General features: G+C 41.4%; 1 protein-coding gene across 6 annotated transcripts in view; it reads left to right on the forward strand.

The window, feature by feature from the left end:
- The window catches only part of trpm3 (transient receptor potential cation channel, subfamily M, member 3), a gene marked incomplete at both ends in the record, with an annotated part of 120,374 nt that overhangs the window by 96,209 nt on the left and 5,972 nt on the right, over window positions 1-18,193 (forward strand). For 3 of the 6 annotated variants that reach the window (XM_084552029.1, XM_084552034.1, XM_084552032.1), the window contains 9 exons: window positions 2,553-2,588; window positions 2,767-2,907; window positions 5,036-5,065; window positions 7,931-8,223; window positions 9,505-9,733; window positions 12,710-12,913; window positions 15,117-15,257; window positions 16,393-16,521; window positions 17,155-17,406. In XM_084552029.1, the coding sequence (XP_084408155.1) occupies window positions 2,553-2,588; window positions 2,767-2,907; window positions 5,036-5,065; window positions 7,931-8,223; window positions 9,505-9,733; window positions 12,710-12,913; window positions 15,117-15,257; window positions 16,393-16,521; window positions 17,155-17,406 (1,455 nt within the window). The remainder of the gene's footprint in view (window positions 1-2,552; window positions 2,589-2,766; window positions 2,908-5,035; window positions 5,066-7,930; window positions 8,224-9,504; window positions 9,734-12,709; window positions 12,914-15,116; window positions 15,258-16,392; window positions 16,522-17,154; window positions 17,407-18,193) is intronic. The other 3 variants (XM_084552031.1, XM_084552030.1, XM_084552033.1) reach the window with 1 other exon arrangement.

Below are 18,193 nucleotides of genomic sequence, written 5' to 3' on the forward strand. Positions count from 1 at the left end.
TTTCGGCGCCTATGACTGTATATAACACTTTGATGATGAGCATACCAATTAGGAGATGATGAAGGGGTCAGCAGCTTCACCATTAGCATTGAGAGGCATTCATTAATTAACGTGTTACTGATTATAGTGATGCTGCATGCTCCTCCCGAAAGTAGCTGTAGGAGCTCTACACTGGAGACACCCGTCTTTTACCTTCTCCTCGTCTTTAAACACAACTCTGATCTCATGCTGATGTCGAACAAATACACTGTCAGCAATACCTGACTTCTCACTTGGCAATTTCACTGATGTGCAAAACACACACTGTAGTGCATGGCATAATTTTATCATCTTCTTTTTGCAGAGCTGTGTGTAATTGCAGTAGTGTAGCGTAGAGTGTTTGTGCGTCATTGTTGTATCCTAGTACGATGCTAATTACATTTAACTGCTATCCCTCTGGTTGAGCCTCCATGTCATCGCTGTTGTCTTTCTTTCTCATTATTCTCTGTGTGCCATGCTGTCAGCAGGTGGCACTTGTTATTTTTGATTCAAATGGCATTAGTTGTGTTAATATCAGTGGTGAGGCCCAATGTAGGTTGCTTTCAGGTTTAATCTGGTCTATTCATTGTATCAAAGTTGAATCAAGAAACAGGAGAATCACAGACAATGCCTTGTGGAATACAGCTGCCAGAGCAGAAATTGGTTTTCCTGCAGAGTTAATGAACAATGCAGGTTTGCCACCAAAGGTTTTTGGAGCAATACACCTTGTGCATTGAGTGTTACATACGAGGAAGAAATCCAGATGGGACTGTGAGGTTTTACTTCTGAGCTTGCTCTGTTAATAGAAAATACGGAAAGCAGCTAGAATATGTTTGTAGATTAGTTTGTAGATCATCAGCTAACATGAGTACTGGGTTGAGAAATATTGGAACAAGTGTAGATTCATTTTTCGTGGTTTAGGGAAAACACCTAAACAGAACAGTTGGTCTGAAACAGTTGTTAATTCCTGGTCTGTGATGTATGAAGACAGGAAACAAGTTTTTCAGTAGAACAACTTCCCCATTAGTAACAAAGAGCTTCAAGGCCACAGCTAATAAAAATAGGGCTTGGCTTACCACGGACTACGTACTGTGTATGTGTGTGCAAAATCAGCACCATAGAAATAAAAGCTGTTGGAGAAAAATAATCAACATACTTGGACAAGCAGATGTTTTATCCTCTTGAAACAATGCCTATTTGATTTACTCAAAGAACAGACAAATACAATTAAGAGGTCAATTTCACAATTTAGATAAATAAATAAATAAAAATGTGTGTTTACCCCTACATTTATCACACATGCTAATCCATAAAAATAGATTTAGGGGTTCCAAAATTGGTGTCAGTGATTGGGACCTCCGTGGGGAATGACCGGAGAAACCTGTCGTATTACCTGTCTGCAGAAATGTCACGGTTTGTTGTTGCTGCGCTGACTCATGGACTGGACAGCTTGCAGTCATCGATTGTTAAATTTTACATCATATTAAGGAGTGCTTGAAGATAATGCGAAGTCAAACTCTAGGAAATCCTGCAGGAAATGTCTCCAAACGATAAAATTTAGGGTTATGGAAAGGCCTAGACAAAGCCCAGATTTGAATACCACTAACATGTTATAGTGGGCAGTACGTGCAAGAAAACCATCAAAAATCTTGCTACTGAAGGAATTTTGCATGGGAGAGTGGTCAAAAATTTCGACAAAGTTGCAATACTAGCTTGTGAGGTCAAGGTCAAAGTCAAGGTCGATATTACACCTTTTAATATTGAGAATCAAATGTTTTTCTTTTCAAAAATATGTACACAACATGTATAATAAAGGTAGATTTTAGATTTGAATGGCATGTAGGGCATCAAGCATCAAATAGCGATGAGTAGGAGAGGATTTCTCGGCTCCCACATCTGATTGCAGAAGAGTGGATGACGTAATTGTGTATCGATATGTCAGGTAACTGCTGCATTTCAAAGGAACAGTGAGGGCCAGCATAATGACTGCAGGGTCTGGGGTTTATGTTGAGGGCATGAGGAGGAACGAGTGTTGACATGGTTATATTCCTCACATGAAAGAACTTGTGTTTCAATAATGCGTCTCCCCTCCAGCTTTAATAGCTATCTGTCTATCTTTCCGTGCTATTGCCGCTCTCTTCCAGGCTAATGAGTCATTTCCACTTTCTTTCTCTTTCCCCTCTCTTCAAGACTGCATTGAATCTCATAGTGAAGATCTCATTATTCCCCCGAAAGCAAATTATGATAAATAGTTAAGATTTTTCATCCTTTGTACATTGTCACTTCGTTTTAGCTCCTTCATTGACCCTAGAAGAAGAAGAAGTCGCAAGCTGAGTTTTTAAAGAGTCATTTTGTTGACAACACCGGGGGAATAGCTCCCTAAAATATAAAGAGATTAAATGAACTAAAGTCTGTGATCAAATTTGATAAAGGGACTGGATGAGAGATCTTTCCTGAGAGTTTCTGTGTACCTCATTTCCCCTGCTCTTGCTTATCGTGCGGTTTACTCACTGACACTGTGTGTTCTTTCCAAGCAAGAATATCCAGGGTTCAGTTGGATCTACTTCAAGGTGAATCCGATAATCACGTTTCCTTTCGTAGCCAAAAACAGTTTGATATGGAGTTTGTGACGTGAGTGTGTATGACTGTGTGATTTTGTTTTGTACTCTTGTGTCCCTTCCTTTATTAAGCAGCTGGTGTGGGTTGTTGCCTTTTAACACCGTCTGTTTTTCTTTTTATATTTTTTAGGGAAACCTGCCCCCGGACTACCGCATCAGCCTCATCGATATTGGACTGGTCATTGAATACCTTATGGGCGGTGCATATCGGTGTAACTACACCAGGAAGAGATTCAGGACACTATACCATAACCTCTTTGGACCCAAGAGGGTGAGTGAATGATCCTCACCTTCATTAGCATCCAACAGTACCACTGAATCTATTTCAACACTAATGTCATTAAGCAAATGGACAGAGTGAGTTAAATGAGCCTCCTGATCAAATTTACACAAGGCGTAAGATGATTAATACAAGCAAAATATACTTTAATGATAAAATAATCAGGAATTGTGCGCTTAAGGGTAAATTCCACCTTGCTAATACAAGTACTTTATTCACAAGTACATATAAATGTTGAGGTCCGTGATGTGACAATGAGCAAGAAATTTATATGAGGATTATGATCTTTAATTTCCTCAGATGATGAATATTTGACTGAAATTGATACACATAAATATTTTGTCTAGAAATAAATAGAACATGTAAATAAAACTGTTAAATAGTAATAGTAGTAATAGCAAATTATCATCAGCATCATTGTATTTGTTAAGAAACGAAGAGCACAAAAGAATAAAATTACAAGAGCATGATTAATAAACAAATTAAACAGTTGCACAACATAGCTGTATAACTGTATGTAAAAAAAACAAACAAAAAAAACACCAATTGTCAGGCAAGAAAGCAAGTTTGTCAAAATGTGTCTTAAAAAGTGCCGGCAGATTGAATCCTAACTAGAAGACTGTTCAACGGTTAGGTGTGAGTTGACCTTTGACCTTAACCTGGACTCTGGTTTAGCTAACAAGTCAAACACAGAAGACCCAAGAGGCCTTTTATAACAATGCTGATTCAAGAGTTCGCCAGTGTACTCTGGCACCTGTCACTGTGAAGTCTCGCATGCCATGAGTAGAGTTTTAAAATGTATTCTATGAGGAGAGGGGAACCGGTGCGATGAGGCTAAAACTAGAGATATGTCAGAAGAGAGCCTGGTTTTCGTCAGAAGTCTGGCTGGTTAAGGAACTTACTGTAATGTTTAAACTGCAGCAAGCTTGTTAAATTCACATAAAAACTCTAATTTCATGTGATTATAGCACCGTTCATCAGCACAGGTCAAACACAAGAGTCTTGTATCCCATATAATCATTTACATATAAAGTGGAGTGCCAGCATAGCACAGGCTATATTATAAACTCTATGCATCCAATCATCCGTCCAAAGCACTGGCTCTTCATCATGTACTATTATGATCTCAAGAATACATATTGCAACAACTAATGTCACTGATTAGCACACTCAACCAAAGTGGGGGAAGTGATTACTGAAATCATGCGATAGTGTTTGGTTGTTGTGTGTTTTACCCCACACATACTGCACATCACATGGTAAATGTTCATGTTCTGTTGTTGTGATATTTCCCTCTCTCTGCTTCAACAACTCACACACCGCCACAGGTGTGATGAAAATAGAAATATACACAGCTGTGTCTGAAACTGCATATTTCTGCTTAATGCTGCACTACAGTGTTTGTGTGTTAGGGTGTGTGTGTGTGTGTGTGTAAGTGTGTCTTTGTTTGCCTGTTTATCTCATTGTATGAGATGGCATGGCAGCAACAAAGCAACTGGAAAGGCGCAGATAATGCGCGAGTAAAGAAACGGGACAGAGACTGAGCAGAGAGACGTGATGAATGAGAGGAAGAGAAGGAGGGGGAGTCAGTTCCAGTTTAGCTGTGATTTTCTAGATCAACTGAATGCGCCGTTGCATAGTCATGTGCATGCACACACAAACACATGTTAAGTCAGAACAAAGCCTTGAAATAGATGTAGATATCAAAATCCCCACAGGAGACCTGGGTTATTTTTACCAGCTCAGATGATGGCTCATGAATGTATAATTCATAGACGCCCTGCTTTTACACAGATACAGAGTACTGTACCAAATGCACAATTACATTCAACTTTAATACGTGCAAACGTGCAACTTGCAAGAGATTATTGCCGTAATGTATAGTGTACTGTCTATCACACCAACACACAATGCTACTCTATCTATTTCTATTTTGTAAGCAGGAAATGCACAAAACTGAAGCCAAGTGACTTACTTTATTAAATAATACTTCTGTCCCCGTGTGAGTGAGTGTGTCTGTCTTTAAGTCTGAGCTGTGTTGTGCTTATAGACTAAGCTGCACCATGAAATGCATTCGACATGGTCTTGTTCTATTTGTTTGTTTGTTTTGCTTTTCTAGCCCAAAGCCCTGAAACTGCTGGGGATGGAGGTGAGTCTTGATTTCATCACCGTTCTTGTTCAGTCACTCCTTCGCTGTTCCTCTCCCTCATCCCTCAAGTCCTCTCACTTGTAACGTGTGTTGAGTTTGAGTCAACCTGCGATCCGTTCGGCAAGCTAGCTCTTAAGTGCGTCTCGCAGTCTTTGAAAGACAACCTTGAGGTATACTGACATTCTTAGTGCACTTCTTAGTCAGCGTAAGGCTAGTTGTCAAATTAACAGTTAACAAAATGAAAAAGATATTTTCAGCTTATGTTTTTCTCCTTTATGAAATAATTTATGAAATGAAGCTTTTGTCCACAAGTATGTCATTTATCTTCTGAGCAGTCCAGTAATATTTAAGTAAATTGGAAATGACTCAACTACAGTAACATGGTTATGTAAAAAATGGTATATGTGCTCACATGTATCCATGGTGTACGCACCGCGCAGGATCCACATCATAAAGCTTTTATCACAGCATGTATCTCGGAGATATTTATATCTAACATGCATGGCTGTCCGTTCCTTTGTGTTTCTGCCCGTTTGAAATCCATCCCCCTGTTTGCCAGTGTGTGTTCTGTCTTGTTTTCGCCTGTTACAATCGAATTATTTCTTTTAATGCTTTACTCCCACTTTGTTAGACAGTTTATAATTAAATCAGTGTGGTAGCCGATCTGTGAAACAATATACACTGCCTGGCCAAAAAAAAAAGTCGCCACCTGGATTTAACTGAGCAAATAGGTATGAGCCTCCTATTGGATAATTACTGCATGGGTGATTATCTTTCAGCTGGAAATAAGTTATTTAACTGATACAATGAGTAACTTCTCATTTCTTAAACAACCAAGACACATCCCGTGGTCGTGGAAAAGATGTTAGTCTGTTTGAGAAGGGTCAAATCACTGGCATGCATCAAGCAGAGAAAACATCTAAGGAGATTGTAGAAACTAAACTAACTAAAATTAGGTTAAGAACTGTCCAACACATTATTAAAAACTGGAAGCATAGTGGGGGACCATCTTCTGTGAGGAAGAAATGTGGTCGGAAAAAAATCCCGATTGATCGTGATCGGCGATCACTTAAACGTTTGGTGAAATCAAATCAAAGAAAAACAGCCGCAGAGCTCAGGGCTATGTTTAATAGTGAAAGTAAGAGCATTTCCACACGTACAATGTGAAGGGAACTCAAGGGAGTGGGACTGAACAGATGTGTAGCCTTAAGAAAACCACTAATCAGTGAGGCTAACCAGAAAAAAAAGGCTTCAGTTTCTTTATTCAGAGCATAAAGATTGGATTCTGGAGCAATGGAAGAAGGTCATATGGTCTGATGAGTCCAGATTTACCCTGTTCCAGAGTGATGGGGGCATCAGGGTAAGAAGAGAGGCAGATGAAGTGATGCACCCATCATGCCTAGTGCCTACTGTATAAGCCTGTGGGGGCAGTGCTATGATCTGGGGTTGCTGCAGTTGCTCAGGTCTAGGTTCAGCAACATTATGTGTCCAAAGAATGAGGTCAGCTGACTACATGAATATACTGAATAACCAGGTTATTCCATCAATGAATTTTTTCTTCCCTGATGGCACTGGCATATTTCAAGATGACAATCCCAGGATTCATCAGGCTCAAATTGTGAAAGAGTGGTTCAGGGAGCATGAGGATGGATTGGCCACCACAGAGTCCAGACCTTAACCTTACTGAGAATCCATGGGATGTGCTGGAGAAGGCTTTGTGCAGTGGTCAGACTCTCCCATCATCAATACAGGATCTTGGTGAAAAATGAATGCAACACTGGATGGAAATAAATCTTGTGACATTGAGGAAGCTTATGGAAACAATGCAACAGTGAATGCTGCTGTAATCAAAGCTAAAGGTGGTCCAACAAAATATTAGAGTGTGTGACCTTTTTTTTGGCCAGGCCGTGTATATTAAATTTACTACTGACAACTGTGATTACTGGAGATTTACGTCTATGACACTGCAATCATTTCCAAACATCCAGAAATAAAATATTTATCAAGTGTCACAATCCAGAATAGTCTGCTGCTGTGCTATTTTTTTTGTCTTCTCTTGTGAAAATCCCCTTAAAGCAAGGTTGCACTGAAAGTCATTTTTCAAACATTTGTTATTGACCAACTGTCAGTAGTCCTCAACGGTTAAAATGTGAAATTATTGGAGATCAATGCAGCCCTGCTGACATGCCATTTAGAGAATAACTGACAGTGCCTATATCTCCAGAGACAGCAAAATCCTCAGAAAAGATGCAATGAAAACGTATGAGACCCTCTATGTTTCCTCTGAATTGCTTTGTGTGGAGAACTGTGTACCCCCACCTGTCTCTACCAAAATCTGACTTTCCCACTGCACATGGAACACCCTTTATGAATATAGTCTGAAAGCCTAAACCAGGTCAGGATGAGTTTAGACATGTGTCTGATGTGGTCAAACCCAGGTGGGGCTGAAGTGCGATGTTCACACTAAGAGCAACAAAACTTACAAACTGGCCAAGCGAGGCAGGCAACATTGTCGAAAAGTGTTGTTCAAGTGTTGTTTTCCATTTAAAAGTGAACTGGTGAAACAAACATGATTGGCTGGTGTATCACTGCCATTGAAGTGTTGAGAATAAGTTGAAGCCAGCTCAGATTTGATTTATATCTTATCAGGTCTGCTTCCACTGAAAAATGACTTGTAGCATGTTGCTTTTTCACCAGTTGTGTGAACACAGCTTCAGACTCCAAACACTGACCTTACAGACAACAACTAGCTCAGGATCAACCCTAAATACTCTCATGTTTCTCTGCTGTACTGATAGTAGGGCAATGAGTATTCATGAATAAAGTGTCTATATAGACGTCTCACGTGTTATGGATCTCCATTAGGATGACATGCCGATCCGCAGAGGCCGCCAGAAGACGACGCGTAAACGAGAAGAGGAGGTGGACATCGACTTGGACGACCCGGAAATCAATCACTTCCCTTTCCCCTTCCATGAGCTGATGGTGTGGGCTGTGCTTATGAAACGGCAGAAAATGGCGCTGTTCTTTTGGCAGCACGGCGAGGAGGCCATGGCCAAGGCCTTGGTGGCGTGTAAGCTCTGTAAGGCCATGGCCCACGAAGCATCCGAGAACGACATGGTGGACGACATCTCCCAAGAACTGAACCACAACTCCAGGTGGGAGACGGGGATTATGTGATTATGTGCACACTCACACATGCTCTCTCTTTAGAGTCTAGATGGGAACATTTGCCTCTACACTCTTGTATGCTGTGTGTAATGTATGTAGGCACTCGCACAAAGACACTAACATGCCTTATTCCCTGCAAACTGGTGTATTTTAGACTAGTCTACGCTCTCATGGGAAGTAAACATATACATACAGAAGTCTAATAACATCCATCATTGTTATGTACGTATTTCAGATTAAGGTAATACTTGAAATGAAAATGCTGCTACAGAAATAAATATTACTTTGGAGAAAACACAAATGAAGCACAGCCACACCAACCCAAACTCCCCCAGCACACTCACAAACTCTCACAGCAAAGTTTCAAAGGATAGCCTTAAAGCTGATGTATTCTGAGTTCTCTTTCCACAGAGAATTTGGCTGGCTTCCTTCGAAGAGCTCATTTAACTACATACATTGTTATATCTCCATGTACATAACGTGTGGCTGTGGTGTTTGTGAATGTCTCTGTGCGTGTGGGCGTGTGGCTCTGTGAATGTTTGTATAAACTCAGGGGATAATAGTGTGCGCTTATGTTATTTATGATACATATGTGTGTGTGTGTGTGTGTACAGTAATGTCTACAATCTGTAGGGAGCTTTTGATTTCCCTGGCACTTTCAAACAAGCTTTGGAAATACTACAATCGTTGCTTTTTATGTAAGACAGAATATGATAAAAGTTATGTGAAAAGCGCTCTAAAAGTCAAAGAAACTCATTCATCTATTTGTACAACACTGCTGAACTGTGCCGTGTGCTGTGCATGTTTAGAAAATATCCGTTCGGAGGCTGAAATTAGAGCGAGGAGTATTGATTTAAGTTTTTATTGCCTGGAAGGGGACTTGTTAAAATGCCAGTGCAAGGGTTGGTGGTTTAAGATCGACTGCTGCTATGAATGTTTCATTGTGCCCCATATTACATTCTCATGCATCCTCATTTTTCTCACATTCTGGTTTCGGTTCTCAAGGAAGTATTAAGGAAGTATTGGCCTCTAATCATGACTTTGAACTCTCAACATAATCAGTGTTCTAGTTAGTGTTAGTGTTAGTTTTAATAAATAATAATGACGAAGAAGCATTTGTGCCTGCCAGTATAATCTCTTTCCGAATTTTGGCCAGATGGTCATTGATGTCCTGACCAGTTTAATTACATTTTCACATTTAGAAAGTATATCAGTGTCTCTGTTCATGACTCGCTGTGTCTGTATATGTCCTGCATATATTTTCCCAGGGAGTTTGCCCAACTGGCAGTGGAGCTCCTGGATCAGTCCTATAAACAAGACGAGCAGATGGCCATGAAGCTGCTGACATACGAGCTGAAGAACTGGAGCAACGCCACCTGCCTGCAGCTGGCGGTAGCAGCGAAGCACCGAGATTTCATCGCTCACACCTGCAGTCAGATGCTGCTGACCGACATGTGGATGGGGCGCCTGCGCATGCGCAAGAACTCAGGCCTGAAGGTAGTACAAGTGGGGCAGATGCTTTTTATCAGTGCTTGCATCGGCTGCCTGAGAAAATGTGCGCATGAATTGTTGACAGCAATGACAGCAATCAGTTGTGTTGTGTGGAGATGCGAGGACGTGAAGCAGAGAGAAGATGCTTTGGACATCACATCTTCCAATATTAGAAGTGAAACCTGTCCAATATTAGCGTATTATAGATATACTGTTGGTATTGACGTGTGTGCTGGCAGGTAAGTAATAAGACAATGCAGCACAGAAATGCCAGATACACTGATCAGGCATAACATTATGACCACCTTCCTAATATTGTGTAGGTCTCCCTTGTTCCTCCAAAACAGTTCTGACCCATCCAGTGCATCCCACAGATACTTGATCAGTTTGGGATCTAGGGAATCTGGAGGCCAGGTCAACAGCTTGTGCTGTTCTTCATGTTTTTTGAGTTGTTCCTAAACCATTGTCTTGTGTGTGCCTGTGACAAGCTGCATCCTGCTGGGGATGAGTGCTGCCATCGAGGCGTGTCATTGCTATGGGGTGGGGGTGCCTGGTCTGGTCTAGGTGGGTGGTACATGTCTGAGTAACATCCACATGAATGACAGGTCCAAAGTATCCCAGCAGAGCATTGTATTATATTATATTATATTATATTATAAGATGGTCAATGTCATTCACTTCATCTGTCAGTGGTCATAATGCTGTGCCTGATAGGTGTCCGTATTTTAGAAAGAGTCTTGCCGTGATGTATTTTGCCCACTAGAGAGCACCACCGAAGTATTTTTCTGCCGTAAAATGTAAATGTAAAATCTCATCAAATACATTATTTAAACTATTGTATAGACATAATCAACTCAACTGTCAGTCAGTTTCAAATCCAGAGCAACTCAAAGGTATATAGGTATACCGTGTATAGTCCTGTCCTGGTGAAAAAAAGAGCAACTTAATCCAGAAAGTTTTGCTGATAAGGAATCAGCGAGGTTAAAAATGGAGCGTGGCCATGATGAATCACTCTCAGAGATTTAGAGAATGTGCACTGCACTGTGAAAAGAAGACATGTCACAGCTGACAGTAGAACACTGCCACTACCCGCACCCGCCTCCTGATGAGCTCATTTAAAACCTCCGGTTTGGTTCATAACAGAACAGAGATTGTTCATATACTGTATAAACAGCTCAATAAAATTAAATAGACCATTTATTGATAACAGATTAGTTATTCAGGTGGGTTTATGTAGGTGTAATTATGTAATTAAAGATACTGTGAAGGTGGGGGAGGACAGTCAGCCAGAGGAAAGAGGTTTATTAGACAAATAAGACTGATGAGTGTCTGGGCAAGGAAGTCTTATGGTTGAACTTCTGTCAAAATTTAATTAGTCTCAGCCTATAAAATGTTCTCTTAAGACAGAGGGGACGGAAGAACTGACCTTAATTACTAAAAAAAAAAAAAAAACTTGAAATCATGTCCCATATATTCTGCATTGACACTCATATGGTGAACATCCCATTGGGTCAATGGGAGAGGTTTCAGTTAAGACTGGTGGTCGGGTTTTTTAGCAATGTTTGCTCATGCAGGGCTCCCAGACGTGTGGTGGTAGGGTGATAGGAGGCATCTGCTCAGATCAGAGAGGTTAGAGTTATTTATAATGAAGAGCTGCCCTGGGATTAGCCGAAGGCTGGGCTCACACTCATACATACACCTAGTGAGACAGGGTGATGGGTCTGGCTGGCTAGCCTCTCGGAGCAGGGCACACTGCAAGTGCTTTAAGTACGGTTTGGCCTTTGCAGGACGGAGAGAGAGAGGGGGGAGCTGCTAAGGCAAACTCATTGAAGTAGAAAGACAGAAAGGAAACCACAAGTGGAACAAACAAGATTCAGTGCCCACAGGAGTTCATGATACACAGAAAATAACATTGTCAAGAGGTTGTCAAAATAATATGTGTGTACGTTTTGATGTAGTTGTAAGGGAAGTCAGCTTTGAACCTCAACACTCATGTGGTTACTGGAGGCTACTAAGGGCCATGGAAGTGCAAATATGAGTATACTGCTTTCTCCACACATAATATTAATATGTTAATATAACGGATGACAAGAAAATCAGAGACATCACTTTCATGCACTGTCCCTTTTGTGTATTCAGTCATCAAAACTATTCATATAGACGTCACTGAAGCATTTGTTGTGACATTCCCATCAAATCACATTTGAGGTCTGCCCTTTCAATAGGTCTTTTTTTCACATTTTAGAGTTTGTCTTTTCCTGGAAATCAATTTTTTTTTTAAAGTTGATCTCATCTTGGACTCAGGGGCACATACTAATGAAACGCCTTTTCAAATTTTCAGCTTGCTCTGTTTTTACAGGAATCACAAAAATATGCAACACCCTGCCAGCTGTTTTATGGGGACCTTACATTATATTATGATTACTGATCAGAAATGAAGAATCCAATTTCACATCACTTATGAGGCAGTCATCAGTGTAATGATGAGCAGTGGAAATTTCACTCTTAATTTGGCCAAAGACAGCTGCTTCCAGAGATAACAACGATGATTACGCTGCTCTCCATCTTCTTTTCTTTCCATTGTTCTTCACCTCCCCGCCCTGGTTACAGTGTCTCTCCCTAACTGCTTACTTTTCTTGTTGACTGTTACGCATCTGAAGTGTTTACAGCTTGCCTGCTTCCTTTAGCTGCTGTGAGTGTGTCCTTCTCATCCATCATAGCAGCACGGTATGCTTGCTGACTGTCTAGAGTAATGCTTTTATAACTGACATCCGCAAGGAGAGCGCTTGTCTGAGCTGTTGTAAATACCAAAGCTTTGTCGTTCAGCTGCATTCAGGCCGGGGGCATGTTAGGAAAGTACTCATTTCCGCAGTGCGGCTCATGAAACTGTACATCTACTGCATGTCACATGTGTGATTCGCCGCTTCCATCTCTTCTCCCAAACTCTTTAAAACTCCACTTCCTCTCTCCCTAAACACCTAGGTAATCTTGGGGCTGCTTCTGCCACCATCCATCCTGAGTCTGGAATTCAAAAACAAGGATGAGATGTCCTACATGCCCCAGGATCAGGATACCTATCTGCAAGAGAAGGAGGAAGAGGAGCCTGAGAAACCAGTAAAGGAGAAGGAGGAAGAAGACATGGAGTTCACAGTAAGATCTTACTGTGAGACGCAGTACAACTCCGTGGTGAGAGAACCCACCTCAGCCCCGCATCGCAGAATATATACACACACATATTCAACATCAAACAAGACAATACACACACTCTTTGTTTGACTCTATAGCTGATTACTGAATACATAGCTCAGATTCTGTGTCGCTTGTAAATATCTCTCATGGGCCAGTTCAATGTTTCTGCCCACAATGAGATGATGATATGCACACACATATACACACACACACACTCATTTCTCTATTCTGGCCAATTGGACCACTCCAGCCAAATCGGCCTTCCCTGTTTCTCGTTGTCTCAGCAAAGACATAGTTGTGGAGTTGTAGCGTCTCAGTCTGTCGCCGCTTGTGGGTTCCCTCGTGTATGTTTCTCCCTCCATCTATCTCCTATTCTTTTTCTCTCTCTGCCTTCCCCTCTCTTTCCCTCTTGTTCTCTCTTTGCTTCTCTTTTCTTTATTTCTCTCGCTCTCTATCTCTTGTTCTGCAAATCTCCCCCGCTCTCTAGTTCTTTCTCTTTTCCTTCCTTTCTCCTTTCCAAGCTCAGGTCTGATTGAGGTACAGTACTGTATGCTAGCTGATTGCTGCCCCTCACTCTATCCCATCAGTGATGGCTTGCTGCAGCATACCACTCAGCATGTCGGCTGCTGAGCATGGGAGGCCCAGGCTTTTGCATTATATAACCATGTTCGCCTGCTGCTGCAGAGCCTAATTCATGCAGAGTCTGAGCACCTTCTCCCAGCTCACAGTGGAAGAGTTGGTCCATCTGCATAGACATGGATGTACAGCAGGATTAGGCCTCATATCATTTCAATCCAATCAGCTCTGGAGATCATGTCAAGATCCAGTTTGTGTGTTTAAATGAAGACCAAAGTTTGAAAAGGAATTTGAATACATAAATTGGATCTGCGGCTGTCCCATGAAGTGATTGAACTGAAGTTGAACACCTTTCAGCACGACTGTACATACTCTCCATCTGCATTGAACGCAGCAAGCAAGCCAGCGCAAACATTCACAGAAGGGGCTGTTTTACACTTGCAGTCCACCACAGGCTCCGTGGTGTTAAATAAGGAACACCACTGCCTGAAGGTGCGTCTGCAATGAGCCCCTTCCTATTGCCCTGGCTTCTGGCTGTACAAATGCACCTTCAGATACTTATGAATCACACAAAGATTCATACAGATATTACACACACTGCTACACCACAGAGGGAGATTGTATTGTTGTATCCTCAGATCCTTTAGATAAACCACACTATAATGAATGTAATAGCTCGTGTGATAGCTTGTGTCCACTTGCTTTTTGGACAACGTGCATGTTCAGTGCAGTAAAGGCATGGTGTGATTTACACACTGGCATCTGAAAATGTTCTTCGTGAAGGCCCTGTCTGTGTGTACCTTGGGTAAAACTTCGGTTTTATATATATGTTTCACATATTTGAGGAAAAATAGATTAATTCCTTACGAGTAGTGACTTCTTCTTTGATTTTTTTTGAAGATTTCTAAGCAATGGTTTTATTACTATTGTACCTATTCAAAGGCCTGGGGACATAGACACAGTTAATATATTTGGACCAGCTTTCAAACATTTAGCATTGCCCAGGTCTGTGATATTTCTTGACTTGCAATACAATTCCGTCACTGAGCTCCCTCAGAGGTCAGGTGTTGCTTTGACATTAAGACCATGACCCATAAAAACAGTGGGCTCCGAACCCTCTCTCATGGATGAGGAAATGTGTCACAGATTGAAACTTGATATCTATGTCTTTTCTTCTTCCTGTTCTTTTTCTGTCTCCTTCCTGTCACTATCTTGTCTCTGCTCTGCCTCTTAATTGTTGTCTGAGACACAATCCATGAGTGTCAGTGTCTGCGTCATATTGTGTTACCAGCCTTCACCCAAACTCCACCTCAAACACACATTTCACATTTTGGAATGACAACATTGCCTGTGCTTGCTTCTTTGATTGTGGTATTAAAACTGTGCTGTAGCCCATACTATAACCCTCTCCCCCTTCTCTTTTTTTTTCTCCTTATTTCTTTATTTGACTCCTCCCATCCCACCTCCTTCCCTCCAAATGCTTCTTCAACTCCTCTGTATCTCTTCCTCCTCCCACACCTTTCCAATCCATCACACTTCCCTCTTCCCACACTCTCCATCCCGTAATCCCTCACGCCTTTGGCTCCTTCCTCCCTCGCTCCATGTTGGGTTTGCATTCGCCCAGGCTATGCTGGGTAAGGTAACCACAGAGACATCCAGAAAGAAGGATGTTGAGGAGGTTCAGAACCGCCACCGTCTTATCCCCATGGGACGCAAGATATACGAGTTCTACAACGCTCCAATTGTCAAGTTCTGGTTCCATACGGTCAGTGTCGGCTTCAGCAACACCACCTACATGTTCAGTCTTCCAGCTGGCACTGCCATTGCTTAATGTATTTCTACAACAGCATCAATTGCTGGTTCCTTCCCGTTAGCTCCTACTTTCACACTGCCTCCATTGTCATTAACCTCCTGTTCCACCCCGTCATTACCCAGCTTTACTGGGGTGGGAAAGTTAAGTGTGAAAGAACTAGATAGACGAATGGAAGCAACATGGTGAGAAAAGTACTACGGAGTGGCAGCAGGAGAAGCATCGAATCACGCAGGGAGGTTTTGTATCGACAGTATAAATATACAGTGAAATCTCTGAGTCATTACATTCTGCCTCTGGATTACAATAAGCAAATTGATTTACATTTGTGGGAAAGTGAGTGTTTTAAACGTCTACATTCATTTAAAACCAGATATCTTTTGAAGTCTGTGCGTAGCTTGTGTTTGGGCTTGTATCAGCCTGTGAGCATCTTGGAGTCCTTCAGTTTGCTTGCCCAGTGAAAACATCTCTTTAGCACCAGCAGGGATTTCACTGAGAAATTATTTTGACTTCCCTTTGTTTCACCCATTTTTGTCTTTGGCTGTTTACTCCTCCTCCTCCTCTCTCCCCACGTCTCCTTTCTGCCCTTCAGGTTAAAGAAAGAACTATCCATTTAAATGATTGCGCTTGTAGGACAGATGCCAGGGTTTCACAACATGGGTTTTCAACTCATTACCCAATTTGTATTCATACCTGTCATCCGCTGTAGTGCTGCAATATTTTTTATAATATTACCCAAATCTATCATACGAACCACATGTGGGATTGAATGAGAACAGTCCTGGTTAACCATTATTAAAATTGCTTTACTTGCTGGAATGCTTGATTTGCAGTTGAAAAAGAAACTTGTTTGTTTGTTCCTGCTTTAATTTGGAGTTTAAATATGATGAAGCATTTGTTACTGTTCTAAACATGAAGCTGCAGTTAATGATACTGCATAGCCTTTCCAATTAGTGCACGCTTAGATATGAAAAAATGTAAGTGGAAAGTCAGCATATTGAAAACAAATATTTATGTACAGTTTGCTAATGTGTGAAAAATACAAGAGATGGCCAGGCTGATTTTGTTCTGATGTTGTATTTTAACGCAGATGGCATACGTGGGCTACCTGATGTTGTTTAACTACATCGTCCTGGTCAAGATGGACCTGTGGCCTTCTCCCCAAGAGTGGATTGTCATCGCTTACATCTTCACCAACGGCATTGAGAAGATGAGAGAGGTGCGATAGATCCTGCATGCGAATGTGCACCGTTAACGCAGCACTGTACGACCCATTAAGTAATTCTTCGCCACTGCCCAGTGAACTGAAGGCACAAAGTGTGTCGCCGTAATGTCACCTCCAGTTTGACTCAGTGAGCATTATGTCCATGTCGTCAAACAGCTCAAAACAAATAGAGCAAGCACTGACAGTTCAGTGTAGGTGAAGCAAAAGAGCATGTCAAAGAGGAAGAGAAAGGTGAAGGGAAGGTGGTGGAAATGAAAGTGGGACGTAGAAAATGGGAAAACAAAGAAAGGAAAAAGTAAATAGCAAAGTAAATAGAAAATACAGGTATGTGCCCATAAAATACATTTAGCCCCACTGTGTGCCTTTGTTCGTACTGTAAGTGTATGAAAAGCATTAATCATTGTGTCATGTCATTCGCAGCTGCACTAAGTGGCTGGTCTGATTGGTGAACTCATACTGCCCTCTTATGGCCACAATTATAGAATGCACTTCTTTTCTATTCCTCTATTTCAGGCTCTTTTCCAAATCACCTCTCAATTTCCCTCCCTCAGTGTCTATATTAATGATCACCACTTTAAGCATCCTCATCTTCCTTGCTGTGTTACTTTCCATCTAATCATCTTCTAGATCCTGATGTCAGAGCCAGGAAAGTTGTTACAGAAGGTGAAGGTGTGGCTCCAGGAGTACTGGAACATCACAGACCTCATGGCCATCCTCATATTCTCTGTTGGCATGGTTCTGCGTCTCCAGGATCCGCCGCTCATGAACTACGGCCGGGTCATCTACTGCGTCAACATCATCTATTGGTACATCCGGCTGCTCGACATCTTTGGAGTCAACAAGTACCTGGGTCCCTATGTGATGATGATTGGCAAGATGGTGAGAGGAGGCAGGGGTTGTCATCTGTGTGCGTGTATGTCTGCCCGTCTTTCTTTTCTTTGTGCTGTATGGCTCATATTTTACATTTTGACTTTTTTCAACGTGATCTATACTGATTGTAGGTGAGTCGCGTGAAGCCGCACAAAGATGTAATCTATAAATGGCATCGAAGCATAGTTGTAACACAGCTTCTGTGCCTCCTAACTTTGTTGTTTGATCTCCTAGAGCTCAAGATGGGAGCCTCTGATACTGTACAAAAACTACAGAGGGGATCAAAGACCCAAATCTGTCTTTGACGTGGGCTGTGGTACCACTGGACACGAACTCTTTGATATGAAAATCAGCAGTTAGTTAGAGGGAGAGAGTCTTGGATTGGCATTAAGTGATTTAGTCAGTTAATTGGAAAATGTGACGTTGCTTCACCATGAGCTAGTTCAAAAACAAATGGTAGTTGTAAATATAACAAATAGCTGCATTCGTCATTCTTTAAAAAATGCCAGCTTTTGACCTGTTTTTCTGGAAAAATCTGAAACGCTTCTTATTGTTTCTGCACCTTACGTTGTTTGCCAAGTAATATAGGTAAAAATGTGACTATATCTAAATACTATGTGTTTCATCATTCTAGAAAGCATGACTGAAATATTGTGTTTTAGAGGCTAATGGATTATAAATTACCTGAGGGGAGAACGTTCCCTTGCTCTAACTTCTGTAATCAACCTGAGATTAACCTATATTAAGTGCATTTTAATTATTATTTCATACCACAACAAATTAAATTAAAGTTTAA

The sequence above is a fragment of the Chelon labrosus genome, assembly GCF_963514085.1.
Source record: "Chelon labrosus genome assembly, chromosome: 9".
Taxonomy (NCBI): domain Eukaryota; kingdom Metazoa; phylum Chordata; class Actinopteri; order Mugiliformes; family Mugilidae; genus Chelon; species Chelon labrosus.